Source organism: Eschscholzia californica, unplaced genomic scaffold (assembly GCF_041429995.1).
Source record: "Eschscholzia californica isolate CP2 unplaced genomic scaffold, dmEscCali1.0.p SCAF_5, whole genome shotgun sequence".
Lineage (NCBI taxonomy): Eukaryota > Viridiplantae > Streptophyta > Magnoliopsida > Ranunculales > Papaveraceae > Eschscholzia > Eschscholzia californica.
Genome location: NW_028238472.1, coordinates 44,615,579 through 44,640,833, shown reverse-complemented (window position 1 = coordinate 44,640,833; position 25,255 = coordinate 44,615,579). Strand labels below are relative to the sequence as shown.

Genomic DNA, 25,255 nt, shown 5'->3' with positions numbered 1-25,255 from the left:
TATCTATCTACATACAACTCTGCCAAACATCTGTGATAGGAAACCCACACCACAAGAATAGACAACCATAACCATGCAACAATCTTAAAATCATGCAAGAAATGCATCTTCCTACATTTCAAAACATACAAAAAAAATCAAAAGACTGAATTGTGCCTCAAGGGTTTAAAAAGAATGTCTTATGGATTCTAATCCATCAGCTGGTTCAGACATGATAAACATTATTGGCTTCGAGTATTATGTTGGAAGGTCTACTCCACTCGGCTAAACCGAGTGGATTAGTCCACGGTTAGGATAAGGATTCCTAGTATAATTAGGAATCCTAGTACTATTAGGATTGTTGTATTAGATAGAGTTTTATATTTCTAAAACTTCTCCGATGTAAACCTATATAAAGAGATCCATACATAATGTAAAATAATAAGTTGTAGTGTTAATAAACCAAGGTATTTACCTATCTCTTCCTCTCTCTTTCTCTCACGATCAACAACTCACCATCATCATCTCGGTTTTCACTCGAGTTCTTCATCAACCACTCTCGGTTATAACCGAGAGCCTCATCCTTCACTCTCGGTTATATCCGAGAAGCTATACCATCACTCTCGGCTTCGCCCGAGAGTTGTCAATCAACCTCTCGGTTGTTATACCCGAGAGCAACATCTCACTTTCTCTCGGTTCTCAACCGTGTCTCCAACTCACTTCACCTCCACTCGGTTATACCCGAGTGTGTTCATCATTCAAAGGTCTAACCCTTTTCACATATTAAAAACCGATAACTATGACACAAATTAAACCTCAATTTCACATTATATTCCAACAAATTGTGTTGTTTATTTCTATTTGAAATCATGAGAGTAGATAAATATGTGTTCTAGATGAAAATTAAATAGTATCCTGTATTCTAATAAAGAATCACAAAGGACGAACTTCGGTTCATAATCTACGTTCCATTTGCTAAAGAAACCATTCTAAACAGGAAAGTACTCCAAACCATCATTATTCGTAATCCCTTTTGTCTAACACAAAGATGAAGAGCAATAAATAAGCACATCACTCAGCAAGACAGAGTCCCACGTTAAAAGCATAGTAAAATATGTCTAAAATTTACCCGTCGTAGAGTGATGATTATTTACTACAATTAGAAAAACAGACAATGGTAACAACAAGAAAGAGAAGTTGGTGTAAACGAAGGTTAGTAGTTTAAGAGTTATTTTGTGAAAGGGCCGGACATAAATACCGAGTGATGAGTTTGGGACATGATGATGTTATTTTTTTAGTTTAGTGCATGGAACAATTTTGACTAACTTTATCATCCAAAAAATAATAACGCCAAATAACAATTAACGTTAGTTAACTCTCCCGTACGTTAGTGTGGAGATTAAAAAAAATACATATGAATGATTCTACTTTTGGACGTGCTATCCATTTGCAATATTACTTTCAACATGAAACCAATTGGACTTGTACTTATGGAACTTGGAACTAATTTTTTGCTTCCGAGTAGATCCTAGGAATTGAGACTCCTTTTTTGGACCTAGAACCTAAAGGTTGTAAAATGTTGTAGGAATGATAATTTTTTTTATTAAAAATGTAAATAACTCCCCTTATAATATTTTTGAACTAAAGGTGTGTCTTCGTAATGGATAACATAAGTTAGGTTAATTTATCATGCCTCAACTTACTTAGGATGTTGTATTAAGTTTGAAAATTTCATCTTATAACAAGAAAAATCGACATAAGATCGATTGTCTTCACATAAACAAAAAATACAAATAACATACTAATATTTTTCTATTAGTCTTTTTTATGTCTTTATCTTAATCCATATTTTCTTGTTGAGCATGACTTTGTCGTGAAAGAGTAGTGAGGATGTATATTTTATTTCAACCTTTCAATTGTTACAATTTGAGCACCTTCTTCCTTTTTTTTCTTCTTAATAAACAACTCAATCCCACCACTTTGAAAATTAAAGATGTGGGTCTTCAAGGCCTCACAAATACATGAAACTAAGAGAGAAAATGATTTATATAGTGGACTAAATTATGTGTCTCATTTTCTAAGGTATTTTGGCCTTTTCCATATCTTTTGGACTTTTGAAAGAGTAGAGAACTTGTAAACCTAATCATATTTCTCATAAAAGGCATTTTTCTATCCTTTGAGACTTTTGGGGCGTGATGTGGGTTTCTTCTTTAGATGTCTAATGAAAGTTACTTCACCTTTGAAATTTAAAAAGAAGGATGAATAGTTCAAAATTTCAAATATGTTATTTTCAATTTAATATCAAATTTTAAATGTGAAAAATAATATGAAAAATAAGAATAATAAATATCCTGAAATAAAAAAACAAGCATCCTGTGTATTAAAATGTAGCAACCCTCGTACTAATTACAAATCTATCTCAAAAGTTTCAAATATTTACTGAGTTTGAAGTTACACCTATATTTTTGGCAGTGTATTTCTATGAGATGACTATGGCATACGACGAACACTGTCTGTCTGACATCAAATGTATATTGCAAGACATACACCGGCCATGGCAGGGTACAAAGGGGTGGGTCTCCAAAACCATATTGTGTCATCGCAATATGTCAATCTCACTTCAAGACAAACTAAGACAATTTCAATTAAATCATTTAATTTTGAATATTCGATGGTTTTATTTAATTAATTATTAAAATAGTTTGTGAAGATATACTTGTTAATAGTAGTTAATTAACCCTAGAAATTAGGATACTTGAATATGACAAGGAAGGATTTTTCACAGGTATTTCTCCTCCATCTAGTGGATTGAAGTAATTCTTAGGTATTTTTGGTCTTTTCACTGATGCAATTTTATACGATTTCACGTTTAATCTTTTTAAATTTCTTAAGTACTATTGTCGAGGGTTGAATTGTTGAAACAATGTTACCGGTAGAAAAAAGTTTTAATCCTTTCATATTTGCAGCTTTCCGACGATTATTTTTTTCATAAAGGTATATGAGGTTTTAAAGTGATGTGTTACTAGAAAGTATATTTTGTTATTGAAAAATATATTAATCAATATATAATAAAGTGGAGTCAATTAATAAAGAAATACTATCTCAAAATTAAAATATATATTAAATTTTTTTAGTTGTCTAAGTTGACATCCTCATGTCCATAGTAAATTTGGATTTATTTTGAGGATAACATATATTTTTGAATGTTTTTTATTAATCTAAAGAAAAGTACAAATGTTCGAATTTTCTGCGCTCTTCTGTTTAATTCGAGAGAAGTGCTTGAAGACCCTTGATACTCTGGATAGTGATTGATGAACTCAAGAAGATTCATACATTTATTGTTAATCCATTTACCCTATTAGGCTGGATTTTCTTAGTCAGTTGAAAAATAAATAAAAATAAAATAGATTGAAAAATAATTTTAAAATAATATTTTTCAGAATGTGAAAAGTTGGGGTCAATCAATACTTAGTTCTCTTGGAATAAATGTGTTTGAAATCTTCTCCAAATTCACCTGGACAGCTAATTAATCTTCATCAATGGTGAACAAGAACTCTACCAAATCATACCTCTTTTTAATTTATATATATAGAAGAAGAACAAGTAAATCTTTTAAATTCCTATAAATTCCAACCAAACGTGGGTTCGATACAAACACGAAATAATTCAATTTGATCGATATAGTTCTACGTATATATCTCAAACTGAAAAAAAAGGAAAAGAAAAACTTATTAATCAAATATGGGTGAATTCAGAATGAGATGGCAAGAAATGAGTGTAATAGCAACAATTATAGCATTCACATTTCTTTTAGTTTTGGTTTTTGTTTCTGTTTCGATAGATCGAAACCTTATAAGCAATGCTAAATCATTAAGATTAGAAGGAAGTGAAGAAAATATTGAATTGGATTATTACTTTCTTCATGTTAGAAATTTCTTATGGAAATCAGGTCAAGCTATGAGTTACGAACACGTTTGGCCGGTGAGTTAGTACTTCAAATCTATCAAATTCTTCATGAGAATGATCTTATATTTTATGCATGTACTAAAAGCTTATGAATTTGGTGTTGCAGGAAATGAAAGTTGGATGGCGGATGATAGTTGGAACGATTATCGGTTTCTTTGGAGCTGCATTAGGGAGTGGAGGAGGAGTTGGTGGGGGCGGAATTTTCGTTCCCATGCTTACTCTCATTGTTGGGTTTGATTCAAAATCATCAGCTCCAGTTTCTAAATGTAAGAAGTACATAAAATATTAATTGTTATACAAGTTCTTCATGTGTCAAAATTGAATCAAAATCATCTAAATTCATGTTTTTAGTCTTTGGAGTTGATTAAATGCGACCGGACTGAGTTTTGTTTACCTATAATTTGATGTTGTTTTTGGGATATATAGGCATGATTGTAGCTGCAGCTTTGTCAACTGTTTACTACAACCTAAAGAGAAAGCATCCAACACTTGACATGCCTATTATTGATTACAACTTGGTAGTTCTTGTTCAACCGATGCTTATGCTCGGTGTTAGTATCGGAGTAGGTTTCAACATGATCTTCCCTGACTGGATGGTTACTGTTCTGCTTATTATGTTTTTCCTAGGTAAACTTAACAACATGACTTTCATGGTTTTTAGCTTTTTATTGGACTCGACATAACCCTTGACTAGTTTTCGGTGTTTTATTCTGCGTAAAGGGACGTCAACGGTAGCATTCTTCAAAGGCGTAGAGACATGGAAAAAGGAAACCAAGTTAAAGAAGGTAAAAGACTAAAAAAAAATTTCTCTTGTTCTTGTTCAAAGTTATCTTGTGTATTCTCCTTCTAGTTTTGAATCTTGTGTTGTTTGTTTCAGGAGGGTGTTAAATGCTTGGAGTCAAATGGTGAGTTGAGCATCTCAAAAATTTCCATAAGAGTGTAAAAAACAACTAACAATGACATTGTTACTCATTCGGCTATCTATTGGATTGCTTAAAATTGATATATATTATGTCTTGCCTTGTTTTTTAAGGTGTCGATAGCGAGGAAGTGGGTTATAGGCCTCTACCAAGTTGTCCAAGGGAGGTTGTAGAAGAGAGGAATTCATCTGCAGCAGAGGTTACTATATATGTCAACTAGTTTCTATTTTTGTCTCCTCTCAAAATGGATTACTAGCTAACTGCTTCCATTTTTTAGGTACCTATAATTGAGAATGTTCGATGGAAGGCGCTTATTCTACTTGTTTTCGTTTGGGTTTCATTTCTTGCTATACAAATTACTAAGGTTCGTCTTTAGTAAGAATCAAGTATCTTATTACGGTTTTCTCACATATGTATTGTAATACTCCCACGTCGCTTGGGACGGAGTCTTAGCTGTAGGTGTGAACTAATCATCATGCGTCATGGAGTCTTTACCATGAAAGAAACTTGTACCCATTGGGCTTGCCCGCTTGGGCATGGGCAGCAAGAGCGTAGAAATAACGACGTCTTTTGGAACTTAAGTCGCCACATGTATGGTTGCTATGGGCTAATTAACTAATGTAAAACTTGCTTTTATGTGTTCCTTGCAGAATAATACACCAACCTGTTCCACAACATATTGGGTCTTGAACTTACTACAGGTATGTTGTATTTTTTGTTACCTTTGTCATGGCCTGAATTCATCACACAAATGCCCTAGAAATCTAAATTCTAAGCATCTAGAATGTAAAATGAATTAAGTGTGCGGGCTTCGTTTATTTACTTTTTTTTGTCGATATGGGACTATTCTCCATTTCTGTGTTACAGATCCCCATCTCTCTGGGAGTCACTCTGTATGAAGCAGTTAGCTTATACACTGGAAAGAAGGTGGTTGCTTGTTTTGGAGAAGGGGGTGGAAACATTAAAGCTCATCAATTAGCTTTGTTCTCGTTCTTTGGTTTACTGGCTGGAATGATAGGCGGCATGCTAGGTCTAGCCGGAGGCTTTCTTTTAGGTCCTCTCTTCTTGGAGCTTGGCATCCCTCCAGAGGTGCGCATATTTTTTTTTCATGTTTCCCGATGTTTTCCTTTTCGCAAACTTTCGAAGAAATTAACCAGGATTTTGCACAGCTACTAATCTTGTGTTAGCGACAGTTTTCCACAAAACTGTGGCTAAAAGAATTTAACCAACTCGTTACTTTTTAAGGTTTAATTTGCAAATGGTCGATGCAGGTTGCTAGCGCTACGACCACTTTTGCTATCACATTCTCTGCATCCATGTCGGTCGTAGAATATTACCTTTTAGACCGTTTTCCAGTACCCTATGGTAAGTAGTGTCACATTTTTTGTATGTTTTATTTCAAGTACTTTTTTATGTATGCGTGAGCATATGTATTCTAACTCTATATGTTCTGTTGCAGCCTTGTATTTTGTAGTTGTGGCGACTATTGCTGCATTCGTAGGGCAACGAGTAGTAAGAAAGATGATTATTGCATTAGGAAGGACATCTATCATTATATTCATTTTGTCTTTCATAATCTTTGTGAGCGGTATCACACTTGGTAAGTACCATTTAGATTAAGTCAAATGATTGACGTTTCTCGTATTTATAGTTTTAAGAAAGGAATACTACTTCAAAGTGATAACCTGTCTTCCATTCGAAATTTTGTTTTACAGGTGGAGTGGGCGTCATAAACATGATTAGAATGATTGAGCGGCACGAATATATGGGATTTGAGAACTTGTGCAAACTTGATGGTTGATATGGGTTTTTCTTCATCGTCTTCCTTGATCTCACTGTCCCAATTATGTTGTATATGGTCCCAAAAATACCAACTGTTAAGCTTGTGCTTTCGTTACAATTTTCCGTTTGCTTGTATATCAAAATGAGTCATAAATATTATGTCACACTAAAATGCTCTTGATTATAGATTCTAGACATACAGGAAAGCTCTCAATTATGTATTCTAGACATGCTAGAATCCTCTTGATGTTTATAAAGGTGTCATTCTAGACACAAGAGAATGCTCATGAATTTGTCCATAAAGTCAGAATTTTAGAAACAGTAAAATATAGAACTCTTAATGCTGAATGCACTGGAGAAAACAGAATGAATTTTGTAGGTCCTATTTTAAGGTTTCGAATAGGTGGGTTAAAAGGGATGCATTTGTTAGCTATATGGACGAGTTGGTTGTCATTGGGACTCAAAATGATGTCCGTTGTGATACCCACCGTCAGATATGATAAAATCACGCAAAAATAATGTTGAGTCGTTCGATCAGACAGGATCTGTCCCAAAAAGGTAGAAACGACGTCATTAGATGAAAATTTGGAGAGATCCCACTACATGCCCGATTTGGGCGAAATGCGAGGACCGACGCTCATGGTAGCGTCCCAACAAGATCCCATTGGGTCCATAGCCTGGTCGTTAGATCATGTCATTTGGTGCGGGTGGAATGCAAGCCGTTCGATCTAGACATTCTCGCTTTGCACAAAAGACCCCCAAACCTTCAAAGAAAAAGTAATTGATCAAAACAAAGTCTTAAATGTATATGATGTTGGGAGGCCATGTCATTCATCCAAATATCACATTATGTACTTTTCAGAAAGTACTATTTTTGGAACTATTGTATAGAATAAATGTGTGGATGAGCTTTTGAAGAGCATAGAATTAAATACTCGAAAAGACGAGAGGAAATAAACCCGACCACGAACACAAAAAAAAATACAAATAGATGAAGTATACTTTTCCCTTATCATACGGCATTGTACAATAATTTAGATTAGGGGGCATTCAAAACCGCCAGGCAGGCGAGGGTGTGACATATGTGTTGATTCGTATCTATCGTTTTTGGTTCATTACTATTCCATTGCCCATACTACTGGTAAAGATTCTGACAAAAACTTCTGAATGGATCAGAGCAGCAAATTATAGGGATTGCTCCCACATAAATGGCAGGAGGCCTACTAACTCCCAAAATGCAAATTTGAGAAAATTTGTTTTCGATACAACTGTGTTTAAACGTATTTCATTTGAGTAAAATCGGTTTCATTGGCGACAACCACGACACACCATTAGCCAGAGTTTTAGCACATTGGTTTTGAGACTTGACTGAGGGTGGAACCACCTCTACTCCACTCCAGAGTCTAGACCTATGGGTTTACCACAAAGATACTTAGCCCCAAGTACATTGTGTGGCTATTTCAATTGGGAGAAGTTTTAAAAGCACCAGCAGTTTTACTGTGCGTAACCCTCCTCGGGAAAACTTTCTTACTTATAGTTCAGATGGTTGTACGCGCCTCCGAAACAAAGGAGAGGTTTTGGGATAGATAGAGTAGTTTTATGGCCTTAAGGCCATGTTAGGCGCGCGGAAATCATGTTTGGCTAGTTCAAAAAGTGAGATATTTCTTCACACTTATAAAGTGATCACCTCCCAATTCTACAACCAATGTGGGACTAAACCAAATCCCCATGCTGTAATCAATGTCATCTGTTTTGAATGAGAAAGCCTCCCCATATATGAAGATGAACTAAATAAATAAAAGAAATTTCTGAAAGTATGGGGGGTTTCCGAAATTTTAAGCTTTTCTTTGCATGTTAAACTGTGTAAAATGATCGTTTATGGGATGGGTTTACTTTCATATGGAAGAACAAAATCATTTCCTCTTATTACCATTGCCCACATTTTAGTCTGATAAGTCAGTAAAAGTTCCAATTAAGTGTTATTTTGAGATGATTATTCAACTTATCTTGATTGTTTTATTAGTGTACAACTGAGTTAAAACTTCAAAAATACAAATTAAAATCATGGGTTAGTTAGTTTTTCACATTTGATGCCCATTGATATGAGAATAGTAATTTCGACATTGTTCTAGCGTTCCCTTTCTTTCTTTTTTCTTATGGATTTGTGACATTGTGTCCATTTACGGGTAATCGACCAACTATATGTGGTAGCTAATAAGTATATAGATGTAGATGGGGTCTACTTGAATGTCGTTAAAGAAATGTTGTGGTTTTGCATTTAGCTTATGCTAGTTCTTTTATCAAACATTAAATGCTTGATTCCAAACAACTATACACATATAAGTATAATGGCGTATGAACCAGGGCGGTTATTATTACGAAGAAAATGATATGCCAAAGAGAATGGGACGTCGGAGCAAAATGCTACTCATTCTGGACCAACCAAAGAGCGTATGGTGTTTCAATTGGAGTTTGCCAACCACAAATAAAGGTCATCAAATTGGTGTCTCTTTCGACAATTCCATCCATGAGTTACATAGGATACATGAAGCATTTGAATTGTATAAATGGGTCATCGGAAGAGATTTCAAAACATCTAAAAGTAAAATCGGTTTTTAGTTCTCCGAAAGCCTTTGACAACACTTCTTACTCATTGCAGTTCTAGTCTAATTTTCAATTAGGCAATGAGGTTCGCCTGGCGTATGGTAGTTGGTTCCATCATTGGGTTCCTTGGAGCATCACTTGGGAGTATAGGAGGTGGTGGTGGGGGTGGAATTTTTGTTCCCATGCTTACCTTTATAGTTGAATTCGACACAAAATCAGCAGCTTCATTATCAAAATGTAAGAAATAGTTGTACTACTTGTTATGTCATTTCAAGATAAATTCATTCTTATTTCTTCGTATCTGTTTGTTTTTCGAGCTTGGAAACTATGTCAATATCTCGACATTGCTTCTTTGATCGAAATGGTCTTGAAAATGGATCTTTGCTAACGTCGGAAAGTATTGAATTTGATCGTATATCTTGTTATATGGTCAGGTATGGCGACAGGTGCAGCAATCTCAACTGTTTACTTCAATCTTAAACGACGGCATCCAACACTTGATATGCCTGTGACCGACTACCACTTGGCATTACTAATCCAGCCAATGCTCTTACTAGGAATCAGTATCGGAATTGCTTTACGGAAGATTGTTCCCGAATGGATAACAACAATCCTCCTACTTATTGTTTTTATAGGTAAATATTACTTAAATACTATCTCTCATCGATTAGTTTTCTACTTCAAAACATTCTTAATAGGTCTAGAGTTTTTGCAGGACCATTGACTATGGCACTATCAAAGGGTTTAGAAACATGTAAAAAGGAAACCATGATGAAGAAGGTAACTCGCCGTACTTTTCCGATTTTTTTGTTTGTCAATTTTAATATTTCTATTTTCTCATGGTGCATAACAATACCATGTGACATAGGTTGACTGATACAATTCTCATGGTGACACTGACTTTATATTTCTTTGTAATTTCAGCACACCGGAAAATGTTTGGAGTTTGGTGAGTTAAATCGAATTCTATTTCATTTTATAAGAGACTGTGATTTTGTCTTTCGATAATCTTTTCGATCTTGGAACTGATGGGTAAAATCCTTTTCTCTTTAATAAGGTAATGTTAGCGAAGAAGTGGAAAACGAGTCTGTACCAAGTAATCCACCGTCTGCCACTCTAAAGAAAACGAATTCAGTGGTGGGTGTTTGAACTCTCATAACCTATATTTCCACCTCTAAAACTCCATGAATTAACTTCTCTAATTATCCAGGTTCCTGTTCATGAAAATGAGTATCTTGGTAGTGAAGAAGTGGAAGACAAGTCTGTAGAAAACTGTCAAAGAAATGTCATCCAAAAGGACAAAAATGGTTCTCAAAAAGCAGAGGCCTCGATTCTTGAGAATGTCTACTGGAAAGAACTCGGCCTTCTTACCCTCATTTGGATCGTATTCTTTTTGTTGCAGATTGCTAAGGTTTGCTATCAGTTTAGCATGTTATTGTTACTAATATGACATTGTTTAGAGCTTCCTTACACTTTCGAACCCTATTAGTTAGTAATCGAATCGAGACCTTTCATGTTTGTGTTTGACAGAACGAAAAAGCAACATGTTCTATATCATACTGGGTTCTGTCCTCGATTCAGGTACGTTATTATAACCCCATATAAGATTTGCCTCAGAACTGAGCTTTTTCCGAATAGGTGGACTAGAAAATGTTTTTTTTCTTTTTCAGATACCAGTTTCGATAGGAGGAAGTTTATACCAGGCAGTTAGTTTGTATAAAGGAAACAAAGTAATTGCTTCCATGGGAGAAGCGGGAACCAAACTCGAAGTGCATCAGCTGATTCTCTATTGTTTTATCGGAATACTGGCTGGTTCAGCTGGTGAGCTATTACGAATTGGTGCAGGCTTCATTTTGGTTCCTTTCTTCTTACAGCTTGGAATTCCTCCTCAGGTTATTGTCTATCATTCTTGCTTCATTTAATTGTTCGGTATTTGGGTAAATGTCTATCTTTCTTGTTTCCCCAAAACGGTTTCATTAAATAATTTGTGAAATATTTGCAGGTTGCAAGTGCTACAGCCACTTTTGTGACGTTATTTTCAGCGTCCATGTCTGTTATAGAATACTATCTCCTAAGACATTTTCCACTCTCTTATGGTAAGAGAAACTACATTTTTTTTAGTCATTTGACTCGATACTGTATACAACTTGATGAATAAACCAATTTACATTTTCTCTGGCAGCGCTATACTTTCTAGCCGTGGCAGCGGTTGCTGCCTTTGTAGGGCAACATGCAGGAAGAAAGATGGTCATGGTATTTAGGAGGGCATCTCTAATTGTCTTTGTTTTGGTCTTCACAATCTTCGTGAGCGCAATGCTACTTGGTGAGAATCATTTACAATGTCTTTATTAAGTTTGTGTACATCCAACTAAAAACCAAGTGTCACTGAGTAGAGACTAGAGGTCCTAGATAACATATTTTTAGCCCTGGGGTCGTGTGTTACTATTCTCGGTGTTACTATTCTCGGTGTTCCTCTTCGGTGCCTTGAAATCCATGTAATCTAGTTAAAACATACACCAAAACTGAGGCAAATTCCCTGGATGTCTTTCCGATTAATAGGCGTTTTATCAAATACCAAAAATACATTTGCGCACCACGTAATCCAGACAAGGGGTTCTACTAGGAACTAGACTATGATGGTCGACACAAATTCTCATTTCTTGTGATCCATGAGAAATGGGATATGTAAATCCCTTATCCAACAAAATATTATACTATGGCATGCGAAAGTGCATGAGTGATGGAATTTTACTTGATTAGTAATTTAGTATCGATGTTTTAATGTTAGTATCGATGTATTAAAAGTTGTAGTGTATTTAACAGGTGGGATTGGCATAGAAAACATGATTAAGAAGATTGAGCGACATGATTACTTGGGTTTTCACAACTTCTGCTTAGTATGAATTTCTCTCCATCTCTGTCCCTCAGACAACTGATTAACCATCACTTTTACTATATGTTACTGTTCCAAAAAGCCAATGATCTTGTTATGATTTTGTACAAGTTACTGCTTGATGAGGCGGCCTATATGTTACTGATTTTGTACAAGTTACCCTAGAAACTAACCACTACTTGTAATTGATTAATTACTTCAATAGAAATCCTTTCAGATGTTTTTCCTCTTCATTGCATTACTCTTTCTTTTAATTTGTCTATTGGCTCTTGCAAAGTGATTTATGCTTGTTACATAGTTTACCCAATTTGGGTTGTGAGAGTTTAGAGAGAAAAAAAATGCTTTAGAGATCATTTCAACATTGATTCAAAGATTTAATGTAGAGACAAATGAACTGAGAGAGAAAAATAAAGTTTGTGATTTTAAGATCTGACAATAGAGAAACGAAAAATGAGAACAAAGAAACTGTTTGCACCCCTTCGAAAATTGAAGGACTCACAGCCAATTTTGTGAAATAAATAAGGTGGAGTCCACCAATTTCAAGTCAAATACAAAAGTGGCGAATGTTTGTTTCTAGGTGGAGCCATTAAGACTTCCCTTTTCAAATGGTGTCGATCCAGACCCATTAGGAGATTTTCGAGGGTCAAGCATAGTTGGCTTATTTGATCACTACTTAATTGAGGTACAACACGTAAAAACACAACATTAAAATAAATAGCAAGTCTACATGACCTGCCTCTTTAAACTCTCACTTAATTGCATATGAGAAAAATAAGGATTTTTCTCGAGAACAGTTTAAGTGGGAGTATCATGAGGCGGGTTGAGTATACTTTCTGTAACATAAAAAATAAAGAATCATAAAAAAAACTAGATTGAAAAAAGAAAAGATTTTGTTCTTCTACTTCTTCATCTTCAACCATTGACACAACTAAATTACAACCTCGCTCACCCTCAAACACATATCAGAATATGATCTTTTTCTTCTTCCTCCATCACCCTCAAACATGTAACAGAAGAAGATATTCTTCTTCACCATTACTTCAACTAAATTACATCTTCCATCACCTTCAAACATACAAAGGAATAGGATCTAAGTTTTAACCTCTCCAACTCCCCCGCTATTTTATTCTTCTTCACCATTACTACAACTGGGGACCGCTTTTGTTTCCAAATGAAGACACATGTCATCCTGTACGTACCAAATTCTAAGTCACTCTATCATTTTCCACGTGGAAATCACTTACAGAAGATGTTTCAAGTTACAAAAATTTCAAAGACCCACCTACCCATTGGAAAAGTTGCTAGTTGAGATAGTTTTTAAGGTCTCACTACCTCTCTCAGAACTAGTTATTTTATTAAACATTTTTTAATCTTGTGGTTAAATCCTACCACTACTAGTGAATACTTGCAAATTATGTGAATTGATAAAATTTCCCATTTGGATCTATAAATGAAAAAAAAAAATAACAACGTTAAACAAACAAATTTTTTAGGGCTTCAGTGTGTGTAACAATCAGATCATAGATTAAAAATCTCACTGAAATCCGCTAAGATAAATATATTTTTCATCATCAGCCCTCTTCAAAATCTATTCTATTCTACCCTTGTAAAATTAAAAATTAAAAATGAAAACTTTAACTCAATACATAAAAAAAAAATATAGAGAGAGTCATCAGATAGGAGCGAAAGACTATTAAGTAATAATAATCAAAGACTTATTCATAAATCTCATTTGAACTATGCAACTGATCATCACATGACTGACTACTCTGATTCTCCATCTTCAAAAATAAATTTACTTTTATAAAATCAAGATTCAAGAGGGAAAACAAGAAAAGAAGAAATGGGTATATCTGATGCCTCATAGATAATAAGATTTATCAACATACATAGATTCGGACATATGCTTGTCTAATAAAATATTTATAATCATTGGCACCATTTCTCAATCCTAATCAAAACTCTCCAACTTCACAAAAAGTAAGAGAAATGAGAGGTTCTAGAGAGAAGAAGAATGATGAAGTGGGGAAGTTTCAGAAACATAGCAGCAAAAAGTAAGAACTAAAACCCTAATTCAATTAGAGAGAAAAAGATGGAAGTAGAGATCGATGAATAATCTGAGGATTGGTATTTGACTATTTATAATAGTCTACATGAGTTGAGTTAGGGTTTCCGAACGTATAGGCTGCGAAGTCAGGGGAGAAGCACTAGGACCTGGCAATGGGATCTCTAACTAGGTGGGCTTTGTGCCTCCACTATTATACCCAGCCTATTTAAGGTGGGTAGTATGCTAGGTTAGGGATATGGGCACACAAGGTTTCTAATGGCCATTTATATAGACAACATTTAAAAACGAAGACGTAAAAAAAAAGAAAAAAAAAATTATTGTTCGCCGCAAAGAGTCAATGACAAGTTTTACCCTCTGTTATCGACTCATTGTCATCCACAACGGTCCCCCACCACCATCCCCATAGACCGCTATCAATCGCATCTCTCTTTCGCCTAGGCTTTTCTTCAAACCCCATCGAGGGTAGACCTATCCAGGCATGTATGAGGGTTTTGAAGAAAGAAACCCTCGCAGTGGAAGAGAGAGGTATAACGAGGGAGAGGTGACAATATTGGTAAGATGGTGGTGGAGGTGGGTAGTGATGGTAAATAAAAGTGAAGTTAAGATGAGATAGATGATGTGGTGGTAAAGAAGATGAAAATGGGGAGAGATGACTTTCTTTTTCGAGTTTTTTTTTGGTATATGTTTAACAACCTTAAAATCCAAAAAATAGTCATCAGTTTAGCGCAATAAGTCAAGAAAATATCAAAAGTCCAACGAGTCAATCTGTATCAGGTCAATAGGGAGGTCGAATCTGATCAAAGAGGTTTATCACTCAAGCCTAGAGCTAGAAGTCGATACGATTGTCCTAAGTGTCAAAGCGCTACTCTGGTTCAAATATAACCGGGTATGTTATAGGATTTAAGAGAAGATAAGGGGAGTCGTGCAAGTGGGGTTGATACCTCAATCCCGAAACATTGAGGTAGAAGTGTGCCTAATGCTTTACCGACATAATCCCGAATCCTACAGAAAATCTCAGTTTTTGAGGATCTTAAGTGTTTATCAAACTTGGGCCTTAAGAGTTCTGCAAGGAGGAAACTTCTTTTAAGAATCTAAAAGATCGGAAAAACGACCTATCAAGAATCCTTGAACAAGGTAACTTTATAAACCAAAGGTACATGATAATCTCAAAGTGAAATCCTAATATCTTCAAACTACATTAGTTTCAATCTAACACGGTGGACCTTAACCATCAACCTATCAATAGTCGGTCAAGGAAACCTATAAAAGGTAAACAAATCAACTCAAAGTGGACAACCTCAATCAACGAGTAAGTCACAACTCCATAAACTCGGGTCGCTCAGTATTTTAACTGCAAGGACAATCCGACTGTCTTGAGCGTCTGAGAAATTTGGTAAATTCCTTATAGTCTCAACATCTGGATTGATTCGAAGAAGACAAATTTTAAAATCAGAAAAAATAACTAAATATATATTTACAAATTTGAAGGATCTTTATTCTGCAACATAAGATTAAGAACATCAATTGAGACTTGCCGCATATGACTAGAGTTGTTTTTTGAGTTTTGGGTTGGAGATGGTTTTAGGCCCACTTTACTAGAAATCCTATTTTTCCCGTTAGTGTAGCATAGTTGGTCATTCATTCAACTTGCTTGGGATCAAACGTTTCGGAGAACTCCATTCTTATTCAATTAGTTCTTTTTTGGTCTCTATTTTCTGGGTAAAATTCTATTTTAACCCCCTGTTTCCTTGCTTTATAACTAGCTTCTTTTTTGACCCTCTAATCTTTTTCGTTAATTCAAGTTTGACCTCTTTGGTCAAGATTCATCCAAACTGCGTCAGAGATTTTTCCTTCACCATGTTATCCTTATGCTCTCACTTTTATATTACAAAATCACCTTCCAACTATTTGGGATTAAACTAGAAAGTTGACATATATGTGGTGTGTTCTAATGGAGGGCTCGGGGCAGTGGTGGTGGTCCGGCGAGAGGATGAAGAGGGAGATTTTAGTTTTTTCATTATACTTTGGTTATTTTGACGCCGACGGTTTTTCTGGTGATGGCGACGGTTTTCCGGTGACTAATGCGGTCTTCCGGTGACAGAAGCGGTTTTCCGGTGACGGCGACGATTTTCCGGTGATAGCGGCGGTGGTTCTTTTAGTTTTTTCCAGTTATTTTGTCGACCATTTGGGTCTTTTAATTCGCGATCTTTTCATCTTTCGACCTTTAGGGTCATTTTATTGAGTCGGTGTCGAGTCAATTTTTTTTTCCTTTATGATGCACTTTACATTTAAAGGTATGTAACTCTCATGAAGTTTTCAGATGAGAGAAATAAGAATTATCACCCATGTAACATTGTGATTTTATCACTTATGAATGAAAATGGTTTCGCTTGGTTTCAAAAAAAGATAGAAAATATTACCATATTCACTAAATATTTATGTTTGAATTATAGTTTGCACGAACATATATGTTTTATGTACAAATTTATTTTCTCATAACATTAAGCTAGCAAAAATTTTGTCCCTCCCTCCCTTTGGTCCCTCCCCCAATCCTCTTCATGATGTGGCAACGTCTAACTTGAGCATGGAACAAATGGAGAGAATATGTTCAAGTGAGACGTAGAGAGCAAATGGAAGAAAGAATATAATTTCTCGTAAGCTTGCTAGCATGCCCCGTCTTGAAATTCAAATTTTTTTTAGTCTCTGGAGCAAGCAAGCCTACCTACCAGTCTACCACCGACAAAGGGAAGAGACAGAGAAGGAAGGGCTAGAGAAAGAGAGGGAGACGAGGACAGGGAAGGACAAATGATGGTCTCCTGTTCCAGGATGGGCAAATGATGTATGAGAAACACTTACATGTAGGGGTGGGAAAAAGATCCGAAAGACCGCTATCCGATCCGTTCGACCGAGATAAAAAGTGTCCATGGGCACCCGATGGTCATAACGGTCAGTATCCGACCGGCCCGAAAGAATTGGCGGACGGTCACGGTCAAAATTCTATGTCGAAGGACCGACCGCTAACCGACCGGTACGAGTAACCGAATAGGTTGACCGACTAAACTGTCCTCATTTTTAAAAGTTGACCATTGAATTTTATAGACATATGAATATATGATGATCGTTGGCTATAGTCATATAGTCCTCAGGAAGACCAAACATTAGTGCATGGCTTAATTATATCTTGTCAAATGATGATCAACTGTGTTTTTTCTTTTTTATATTTACTTTTGATTTCTTGGCTAAACATCTTCATTTGCAAGTAATTTTGTTTGTGTTAATAAAAATAAAGTTCTGAATTAAGTAAATTTATTGAAAAGTCCGGACCGAGACCGTCCGGTGTCCGACTGGACCGGTAAAATAAACGGTCTTGGACGGTCAATGGACAAAGAATTCTTGAGAGTGACCGTCCGAGTCCGCCCGAATAAATAGGTGGTCACTAACAGTTTATGTTCGAGTCGACCGGTTCGATGAAGTTAGAGTCCGATACCGACCGGTCCGGACCGATTCCCACCAGTTACATGGGACAACAATTCCAAAATATAAGGAACCTATACCCCTTTAAAGTATTTGGCTCACTTCTGTTTTTTCATTTAACTTTCTCTCTTTCTTTTGCAGAAAAGGTAATACAGTATTCGTGTCATAAACCCGATACTTATTTCGTAACAACTGACAACCGTAACGGCGTAACCCCAATAATGTAGGAAACATGAGAATTAAATTTATCAACTCACAAAAAAAAATTATTTGATACAACAAAAAACACAACCAGCCAAACAGACTTCTTACACATGATGAGATCAAATTGGTAGAAAACTCTCTAATGTATTTTATCACACAAGTTTGCACTCAATACACACAAATCTTCAATATGAGGAAAAGATAACCTTTCAGAGATAAAATAAAGAAGAGAACTTCAATCAGTCATATGTACATGAGTCTGCTTTAAACTTAATTGGTTTTGTTTTAATAGAATTGATCACCACAAGACATGATACATGTTTTTTGTGCCTCGACTTTACTAGCTTTCCCACTACGTACCCTCGTGTATGTACCCAAAAGTCTATAATCAATGGAACTCCGTTAGCGCTGTTGTCTGACAATGCCATGCTTGCCCCGGCTCCATATAGAGGAACCTTTGTTCCCTCTATATTCACTAATACTGTTCTTCGACTTTTTCTCGGTTGATAGTATTTTTTCAACTGAAAAAAAAAAAAAATAGTTGGGTCACTCGAAAAATTGAGATAAATTTCATTTGTAGTAGAAAGGTCTAGTGTTCTTTTTCTAAGTCAGGTCTGAAATCTAACTCGAGGTTTAAATGGACCAGAGTCAGATTTTAGACTGTTTGTTTTTGTAACTCATCCAATCGCTAATTTAGGCTGATTATCTGATGATTCCGATTCAGACGAGTCAGATTCACTTGGACTTCATGAATGGATTATCGCTTACTTGATACCCACTCTCGACATGAATGTTCCAAAGAATTTTATAGTAGCTCAAGTTCTTTTTAAAGAGATGCATGCGGGTTGTCCGACCAAATATTTAGGTTAAACTAATAATATAAAGTCAAACATGGATTTTACCTCTCCAGTTGCTATTGTAATTCTCGAATAAATGAGCTCCACTGTAGTGGAACTAACATGAACGCCGAAAAACGTTGCAGGATTGTATACACTCATTTTCAACGAACAATTCACTGTCAGCAACTTGGTTGGAACTCCCGTGGGATCTGATCCCACCCCAAAATCGAAATTATTCATCGATAAGCTCTGCCACAACAATAATGTTCTTAGAGTCAATAAGAACATTTCGATAAAAACCTAGTAAATTACGCAGACAAAACAAACTCATTCACTAACATATCCTCATTGAAATCATATGATATAAACTCCAACTTGGAATAATGATTCTATTAAAAAGAAACAAATGATAAAGTTGCTAACAACCCTTGGTTGGAGTGGTAAAAGGTATAATCTTCCACCTTAAAGGTCAAGGGTTCGAGGCACACGCGAACAATTCAAAAAAAATAATAATAAAGTTTTCCACTTCAAGTAGTCAGATAACATAGAACGATGTAAAGAAAAACGACTTGTGACCTCAGACAACTCAAAGTGCGATGTTTGAGTCCAAACTACGGATCTTCATGTGATAAGCTAGACTCAAAATCACTACCATCTCCCATCAAAATCCAAAGCGCATAAGCTTGAGGTCAAACTCATTAAATTGAAGCTCTATTTTTTTTTTTTTTGATGATAAAAATTTACCAAATATCTTTTCAAATTGAAGCTCTATAGTCACACAATAAAACAAACCAACTTGAACATTAAATTTACCAAATATCTTTTCAAATTTGGTATACTACTAGATTTTATCATTCCCCTTTCATTAGAACTTGCTCAGAGTATATATATATATAAACTATACTAAAATTCAAAAATGGGTAGGTAGAGAGAAGATACTAAATTGCTCAAATCTTAAAATATTTATATATTTCTTGAGAGAAACTTGGTATAATGTGAGAATAGTCTCACATATTCCGTACTCTAGGATCCAATAACATAACTAGTTTATCTTTACTCATTGTCAATTGGTTTTCAGTTGAATGTCTACAAACTTAACATAGTTACAAAATTTGACACACATGTGACATGCTCAATGACACGTGCTTCCCCTCATCCACTAAAAAGACTTGTATGTTGTGCTCAAGAAACGCCTCGTGTGAGGAGAGTATGAGAATAGGCTTGTGGAGAAAATGGTTCTCTAGTAACCAAGTATACATCTAGACCTCATCCGTTCATTGGTTTTGAGTTGGATGTCCACAATCTTAACACACACCCACTATAATGCCTCTACAATTCTATCTTATTTGCATAAGATATAAAAGAATGAAAAAAAAAACAAGAAATCTAAAATGAAGATTAGTTCAAGATAGTACCTTAACAGTAATCTCTGGTTTAAAAGGCCTACTAGCACCCCAAATGATGAGAGAGAAAACAGTGAAGAGAAGAACAAAACTTAATAGAGCAATAAAAGCTTGACAACGTCTAGAAACTCCTCTATGATCATCAAGATCATCATAAGAACCTTCTTCTTGAATCACATTACATTCAAGCCAACCTTTTTCATTTCTTTTCCTACTCATTTTTCGACCAGAAGAAGATCTAAAAGTACCCGAAAATCGACTTGCAGATGAAGCTCTTGAATGACGTCCAAATGAAGAAGGATGAGAAGGTGATTCCATTGGACTATTATAAACAGGTGTTGGTGCTTGTATTGAAGATGATTTATCACCATCATGAGAATCCCTTGATGGACTCTGTACATAATAAACTGGTCTTTTTGGACTTGATGGTGATGATGGTGCTAAACTTGTAACATCTGAATCTGATTTTGTATGCATCATCTTTCTAAACTAAAATCTGGGTTTTCTTCTAAAGATTCAATTAGTGTGAAATTGAATTACTTTATGAGAATTCCTCTGTTCTTAGAAAGAGAGAGAGAACAAGAACAAAAAACAAAAAATGAAACTTTTATGATTTTGTTGTAAAAACTGATAAATCTTTCAATTTACCCAATTTCATAAATGAAACGCCTAATCTTCTCCTTCAATCTTCAAACTTAACCCGAAATTTCACAAATTTAATAAAACTTCAGTAAAAATTTCTCCTTTGGGGTTCAAGAAATAGTTCAAATTTTTCCTGCAATTTTCTCAGAGATATTGGAAACTGACAAAATTCCAAAGAAAAACACTTGAATTACAGAAAAGGGTAAAGAAGATTGCATGCAAAAGATGATCATAAACTGAGAATTTTACAACATAGAGAGAGAAAATCAGTAACGTTTGGTTGAAAGCTTTAAATTCGAAAAAGAAAAGAACGCTGTTATCTGAAACCCAATTAAACACTTTTTACTCATCTGGATCTTCAATTAGATGTTTGATCATTACTTTCTCTCTCTAAAAATACTTATTTCTCTCTCTATACTGTGGATGAAAAGTGGAAACAGAAGAAGGAGAAGAAGAGTTGAGAATTCTGAAGAGACAGAGAAAGTTGATCAGTGAACTGATAAGTAGAGAGAGGTTCATGGTTTTCGAACCTGACTCCGTACCTAACTCCGGACCTACCCGACTAATTTGATTCGCATAACAAATGTCGGCAGCGCTTCTTTCATCCACCCAATTATCGAACTGTTTTTTTTATGCGCATTAACAAATGCTTTTCAATTTTGTCTATTCTATTAAGAGGTAATTTCTAGAAAGGTCAAAATAATATTGAAAATGAGTAGAAAAACACAAAACATTTGAAAATTATTATTCAGGTCAAAAAGTGTTCAAATACTAAAATACCCTTTTTTGTCATTTTGTGTAACTAAATTCTTTTATTTATCTTTAAACTTTAAATCGATATAACTTTTATTTGAGATGTCGGATTTCTATAAAAATTATATATTTAGAAATGATTTTTCATTACCTTTCTAACAAGATCCACTTTCAATACTTTTTTTCAAAAAAAAAACCTAGAAAAAAAACGGCGTTTTTTCCTTTACGTTTTTCTGCAAACGTGTTTGCAAAAATCTGTTACGCAAACGTGTTTGGAAAAAATCTGTTACGCAAACGTGTTTGCAACAGCCTGTTATGCAAACGTGTTTGCAACAGCGCAAACGTATTTGCAACAATCTATTTTTTTTTCTAAACGAACAACAATATGTTATGCAAACGTGTTTGCAACAATATGTTATGCAAACGTGTTTGCAACAATCTGTTATGCAAACGTGTTTGCAACAATCTGTTATGCAAACGTGTTTGCAACAATCTGTTATGCAAACGTGTTTGCATCAATCTGCATACATGTCAATGACTGAATTAGGGACGACAAGAAACTTAAATTCCAATTAACGTACGATACAAATTTATGTTTATCAATGAGATCCCTTACGAAATTGTGATCTTTAAGAAGCAAACATATTGTGGATTCAATATTGAATTTTGGCTCATTTTCAGTATGTTGATCAATATGCAGCTATGGAATCAGTAAATACATTTTAACCAAATAAGCAGAAACTACAAAAGGAGAAAACGGAAGAAAGAATATGCTGGAGTCGTTGTCAATATCTTTTTACCCGCTTTGCCTATGACATGTACCAAGTCAATGTTGCATGTAGTTGGCAGTACGCGGCTGGAAGCTGGTAAAATTAGAGGCCAACACATTGGAATTCAATTCCAATGCACTTTGTAATAGCCTCATTAGCTTTCTGAGGTTCTGCCCTTTCTTCTCTTTTCCTTCATTGGGAACGTTTTGATAGAGTTGAAATATGGATACTTCAGAAAGTGAATTTTGCTTCTTACCTCACGATCCATAAGCATGTCCATCAGACTTGTTATTCCACGAGGAATGGTAAGAATTGCTTCTTGTAATCTAATATGGGACACCAAAAAAACTTCAAATCCGAGATGTTACAATGAAACAAGGATTCTAACATATATACGCAGGGTTATATAGGATAATAAGGTACCTATTTTGAGAATGTGTAAGTAGTGCTGTCAAAAGCTGAAGTGTATAATATCGGACATAGAAGTCTTCCTCTGCCTATTGAAGTACAGAAACAAAAAGATGTGTTTATTGAGAAGCAGTCCCTAAATGCATAATAATTTAGACACAACTGATAATTAGCTGAAAAGTATAAAAGCAAGAAGATCTCACCAACAAGCTTAGAAGAAGAGAATTGTTTTCTGCTTCTCTAGATAGCAAATCAGAGTTCATCAATGTCGACTGAACCTCATTGTTTGGTCCACATGCAGTAGGGATAGGAGTTAAAGGGCTTAAAAGTGTTTCTACAGCACCTCGGATCTGCATAAGCTCAATGTAAGAATCATTGCAACACTAGTATGTAACTAAAAGAAACATTACACATGTAAGACCAAAACAATTGAAGAAGGTTGATAATGAAAAATTCAAAAAAGTAAAAAGAAGGGAGATAGCATTGAGTTATCTCTGAAAACGTCATCTGAGGTCAGAGACAATCTGTTTTTCATGTGACACCGAATAAACAGTCGCAATAACAATACTGGTACACAAGTAGTATATAAACAACACTCCTCAGAAGCGAGATACTGCATATCTTCCAAGGAAACCTTATAAGGATAAATTGCTTTAGGAATTGCTTGTCGGACTAATTTTCTTTGAGAGAAAAACTATTAAGTTCACAAGCCGATCGAAATATCAAATCAGGGAACTGAAAGCAAAGGAAGATAAAAGGTAAGATCACAAACCATCTCTACATCATCACGCTCTTCCCTTAAGACACTCATAAGCACAGGAAATCCTGTCACAAGTAATAAGTGAAACGGGTTAGACATATATGGAATACAAGGGTAGGAAACACTAGTTAGTGAGCCTCACAAAATTAAGAAACATACCCATTGCCCCAAATGCTAGCTGGGCAGAACGGCTCTCTGCTACGACAGATTGAAGTTTAGTCATAGCAACACGTCTATCCTCTGCTAGGACACCATTGCTTATCCGATCAAGCAACCGTTCAACATGGCTATCAAAAAATAAAAGTACAAGCCAGCACAAGATATTGTTTCAAACCTGCTATTGGTTTGAACTTTGAAACAATGACAACAACATGGAGTCCATATCTTTAACAAGCTATTGGTTCAATACCAGGTCTTGTTAAACTAAGTTGTTTATTTGTATAGCTATTGGTTCAAACAAAGTTTGCAGTAATGGTAAATTATCAAATATGATGAAATTGGTTCAAACTCAGCTTGTTGTCATTCCCAATTTAAACCCTAATAGATTCATCTTTTAATTCAACTAAAAGTAAGAAAATTAACAAGCTTAATTGCCTCTATCTCTAAGAATATTACACCTTTACAAATCTCTCACTGAAATCTCATCAATACATCTCCATCAACATTTCAGATCCAATAATAACAAATGAATAACTAAAATCAAAACTAAAAGAAACTAAAACTTACAACTCAGTTACTGATGACTCGAATTAAATGTTGCTTAGACGTCAAATTTCTCCATCCTTTCAGATTATGTGCTTCGAATCTAAAAACCCTAGTTTCTTCGCAGTCTGATAGATCCATTTCTTTTTGTAATCGCAACGAAGATTCCAGGTTTATGGTCTGAAAATGACCTTCGATGATGGTTTGGAGTCTTGACAAGATTGGGAGATTCAACAATGGCATAAAGTGAAGAAGACTTCAATGGAGTCTAATCTGCCTTTCTTGCTGGAAGACTTTAATGGAGTCGTAGAGAGAGAAAGAAGACGAAGGGTACTCAGGGTCATTTTTGGAATAAAAGAGTTATAAAATGACCCAAATAATAATTACACATATTATTTCAAACACAAATAACAATTACACATATTATAATCACACTTTTTAATTATTTGAAAATTTTGAGTGTTTTTTTAGTTATTATGTAAAATATTTTGACTCAAACAATCATATTCCCTTCTATTAATAAATTTTTAATATCGAATATTTCATCCGATTTTGATATGATACTAACTTTTCGCCTGCCACGTATGACAAATATCTGTCTTTAGGTGGAGGTCGACCTCCTGGTTGAAGATTGACAAATGATACTAACAATTATGAATTGTAGCTCAGTTGGTAAGTACATCTACTTCATAATACGGAGGTCTCACGTTTGATCACATGAAAGTGTAAATTCAGAAATATTGAATTTGGGTGTACATAAAGTAATATCTTTGGGCTTTAGGCCATTGATTTCGTCGGGGGGCCATTAGTTTCGTTAGACTTTAAGCTAGTAGTAATTCGGCAGTTACCGTGCTTATCACATGGTATCAATGTCTCAATGCCTTTGTAATGACTATTGTGTCAATAAAAAAACAAACTCAATCACTTTATTTTCTTAGGAGTAGTGGTTCTGGACATTGACGGACATGGTAATATTCAATGATGTCTGTTTTATTGATTGGAGATACTTCAAATATCTCTAAATGTTTGTGCTATTAGTTTACGACATTTCAAATTTTCTAAAATGTTTGTGTTATTCGTTTCAGACA

The 25,255-nt window shown here is 35.1% G+C and overlaps 4 protein-coding genes and 2 non-coding genes across 8 annotated transcripts; 2 read left to right on the top strand and 4 right to left on the bottom strand.

Moving 5' to 3' along the window:
• Window positions 1-3,620: 3,620 nt before the first annotated feature.
• Window positions 3,621-6,968, top strand: LOC147539589 (sulfite exporter TauE/SafE family protein 3-like). Its single transcript, XM_086643716.1, has 12 exons — window positions 3,621-3,960; window positions 4,052-4,211; window positions 4,372-4,572; window positions 4,666-4,730; window positions 4,823-4,850; window positions 4,979-5,064; window positions 5,143-5,229; window positions 5,516-5,566; window positions 5,733-5,954; window positions 6,137-6,230; window positions 6,325-6,465; window positions 6,581-6,968. The coding sequence occupies exons 1-12, from the start codon at window positions 3,721-3,723 to the stop codon at window positions 6,664-6,666; spliced, it is 1,461 nt and encodes a 486-aa protein (XP_086499842.1). The 5' UTR covers window positions 3,621-3,720; the 3' UTR covers window positions 6,667-6,968.
• On the top strand, window positions 6,835-12,362 carry LOC147539588 (sulfite exporter TauE/SafE family protein 3-like). Its single transcript, XM_086643717.1, has 11 exons — window positions 6,835-9,488; window positions 9,686-9,886; window positions 9,967-10,031; window positions 10,176-10,200; window positions 10,309-10,388; window positions 10,462-10,662; window positions 10,782-10,832; window positions 10,922-11,143; window positions 11,254-11,347; window positions 11,434-11,574; window positions 12,075-12,362. The coding sequence occupies exons 1-11, from the start codon at window positions 9,332-9,334 to the stop codon at window positions 12,152-12,154; spliced, it is 1,317 nt and encodes a 438-aa protein (XP_086499843.1). The 5' UTR covers window positions 6,835-9,331; the 3' UTR covers window positions 12,155-12,362.
• A 1,274-nt stretch (window positions 12,363-13,636) lies between these two features.
• Window positions 13,637-13,722, bottom strand: LOC147539587 (small nucleolar RNA R11/Z151). Its single transcript, XR_015226857.1, has one exon. It is a non-coding gene; the product is annotated as a small nucleolar RNA R11/Z151 (small nucleolar RNA).
• Window positions 13,723-13,808: 86 nt separating this feature from the next.
• Window positions 13,809-13,909, bottom strand: LOC147539586 (small nucleolar RNA snR60/Z15/Z230/Z193/J17). The gene has a single exon (XR_015226839.1). It is a non-coding gene; the product is annotated as a small nucleolar RNA snR60/Z15/Z230/Z193/J17 (small nucleolar RNA).
• Window positions 13,910-17,910: 4,001 nt separating this feature from the next.
• LOC147539585 (uncharacterized) lies at window positions 17,911-21,397 on the bottom strand. Its single transcript, XM_086643618.1, has 3 exons — window positions 20,145-21,397; window positions 18,793-18,978; window positions 17,911-18,411 (listed from the first exon to the last, which is right to left on the bottom strand). Exons 1-3 carry the CDS (start codon window positions 20,610-20,612, stop codon window positions 18,130-18,132), a joined length of 936 nt encoding a protein of 311 aa, XP_086499744.1. The 5' UTR covers window positions 20,613-21,397; the 3' UTR covers window positions 17,911-18,129.
• Window positions 21,398-22,155: 758 nt separating this feature from the next.
• Window positions 22,156-24,572, bottom strand: LOC147539584 (golgin candidate 6-like). Of its 3 annotated transcripts, none has more exons than XM_086643706.1 (6): window positions 24,192-24,572; window positions 23,625-23,752; window positions 23,478-23,530; window positions 22,909-23,055; window positions 22,721-22,794; window positions 22,156-22,623 (listed from the first exon to the last, which is right to left on the bottom strand). In XM_086643706.1, the coding sequence occupies exons 2-6, from the start codon at window positions 23,686-23,688 to the stop codon at window positions 22,452-22,454; spliced, it is 510 nt and encodes a 169-aa protein (XP_086499832.1). In that variant the 5' UTR covers window positions 23,689-23,752; window positions 24,192-24,572; the 3' UTR covers window positions 22,156-22,451. The 3 variants fall into 3 exon arrangements, with proteins under 3 accessions (XP_086499832.1, XP_086499834.1, XP_086499833.1); XM_086643708.1 differs by having other exon boundaries at window positions 22,156-22,645; window positions 24,192-24,503; XM_086643707.1 differs by having other exon boundaries at window positions 22,156-22,645; window positions 23,625-24,520.
• Window positions 24,573-25,255: the final 683 nt, after the last annotated feature.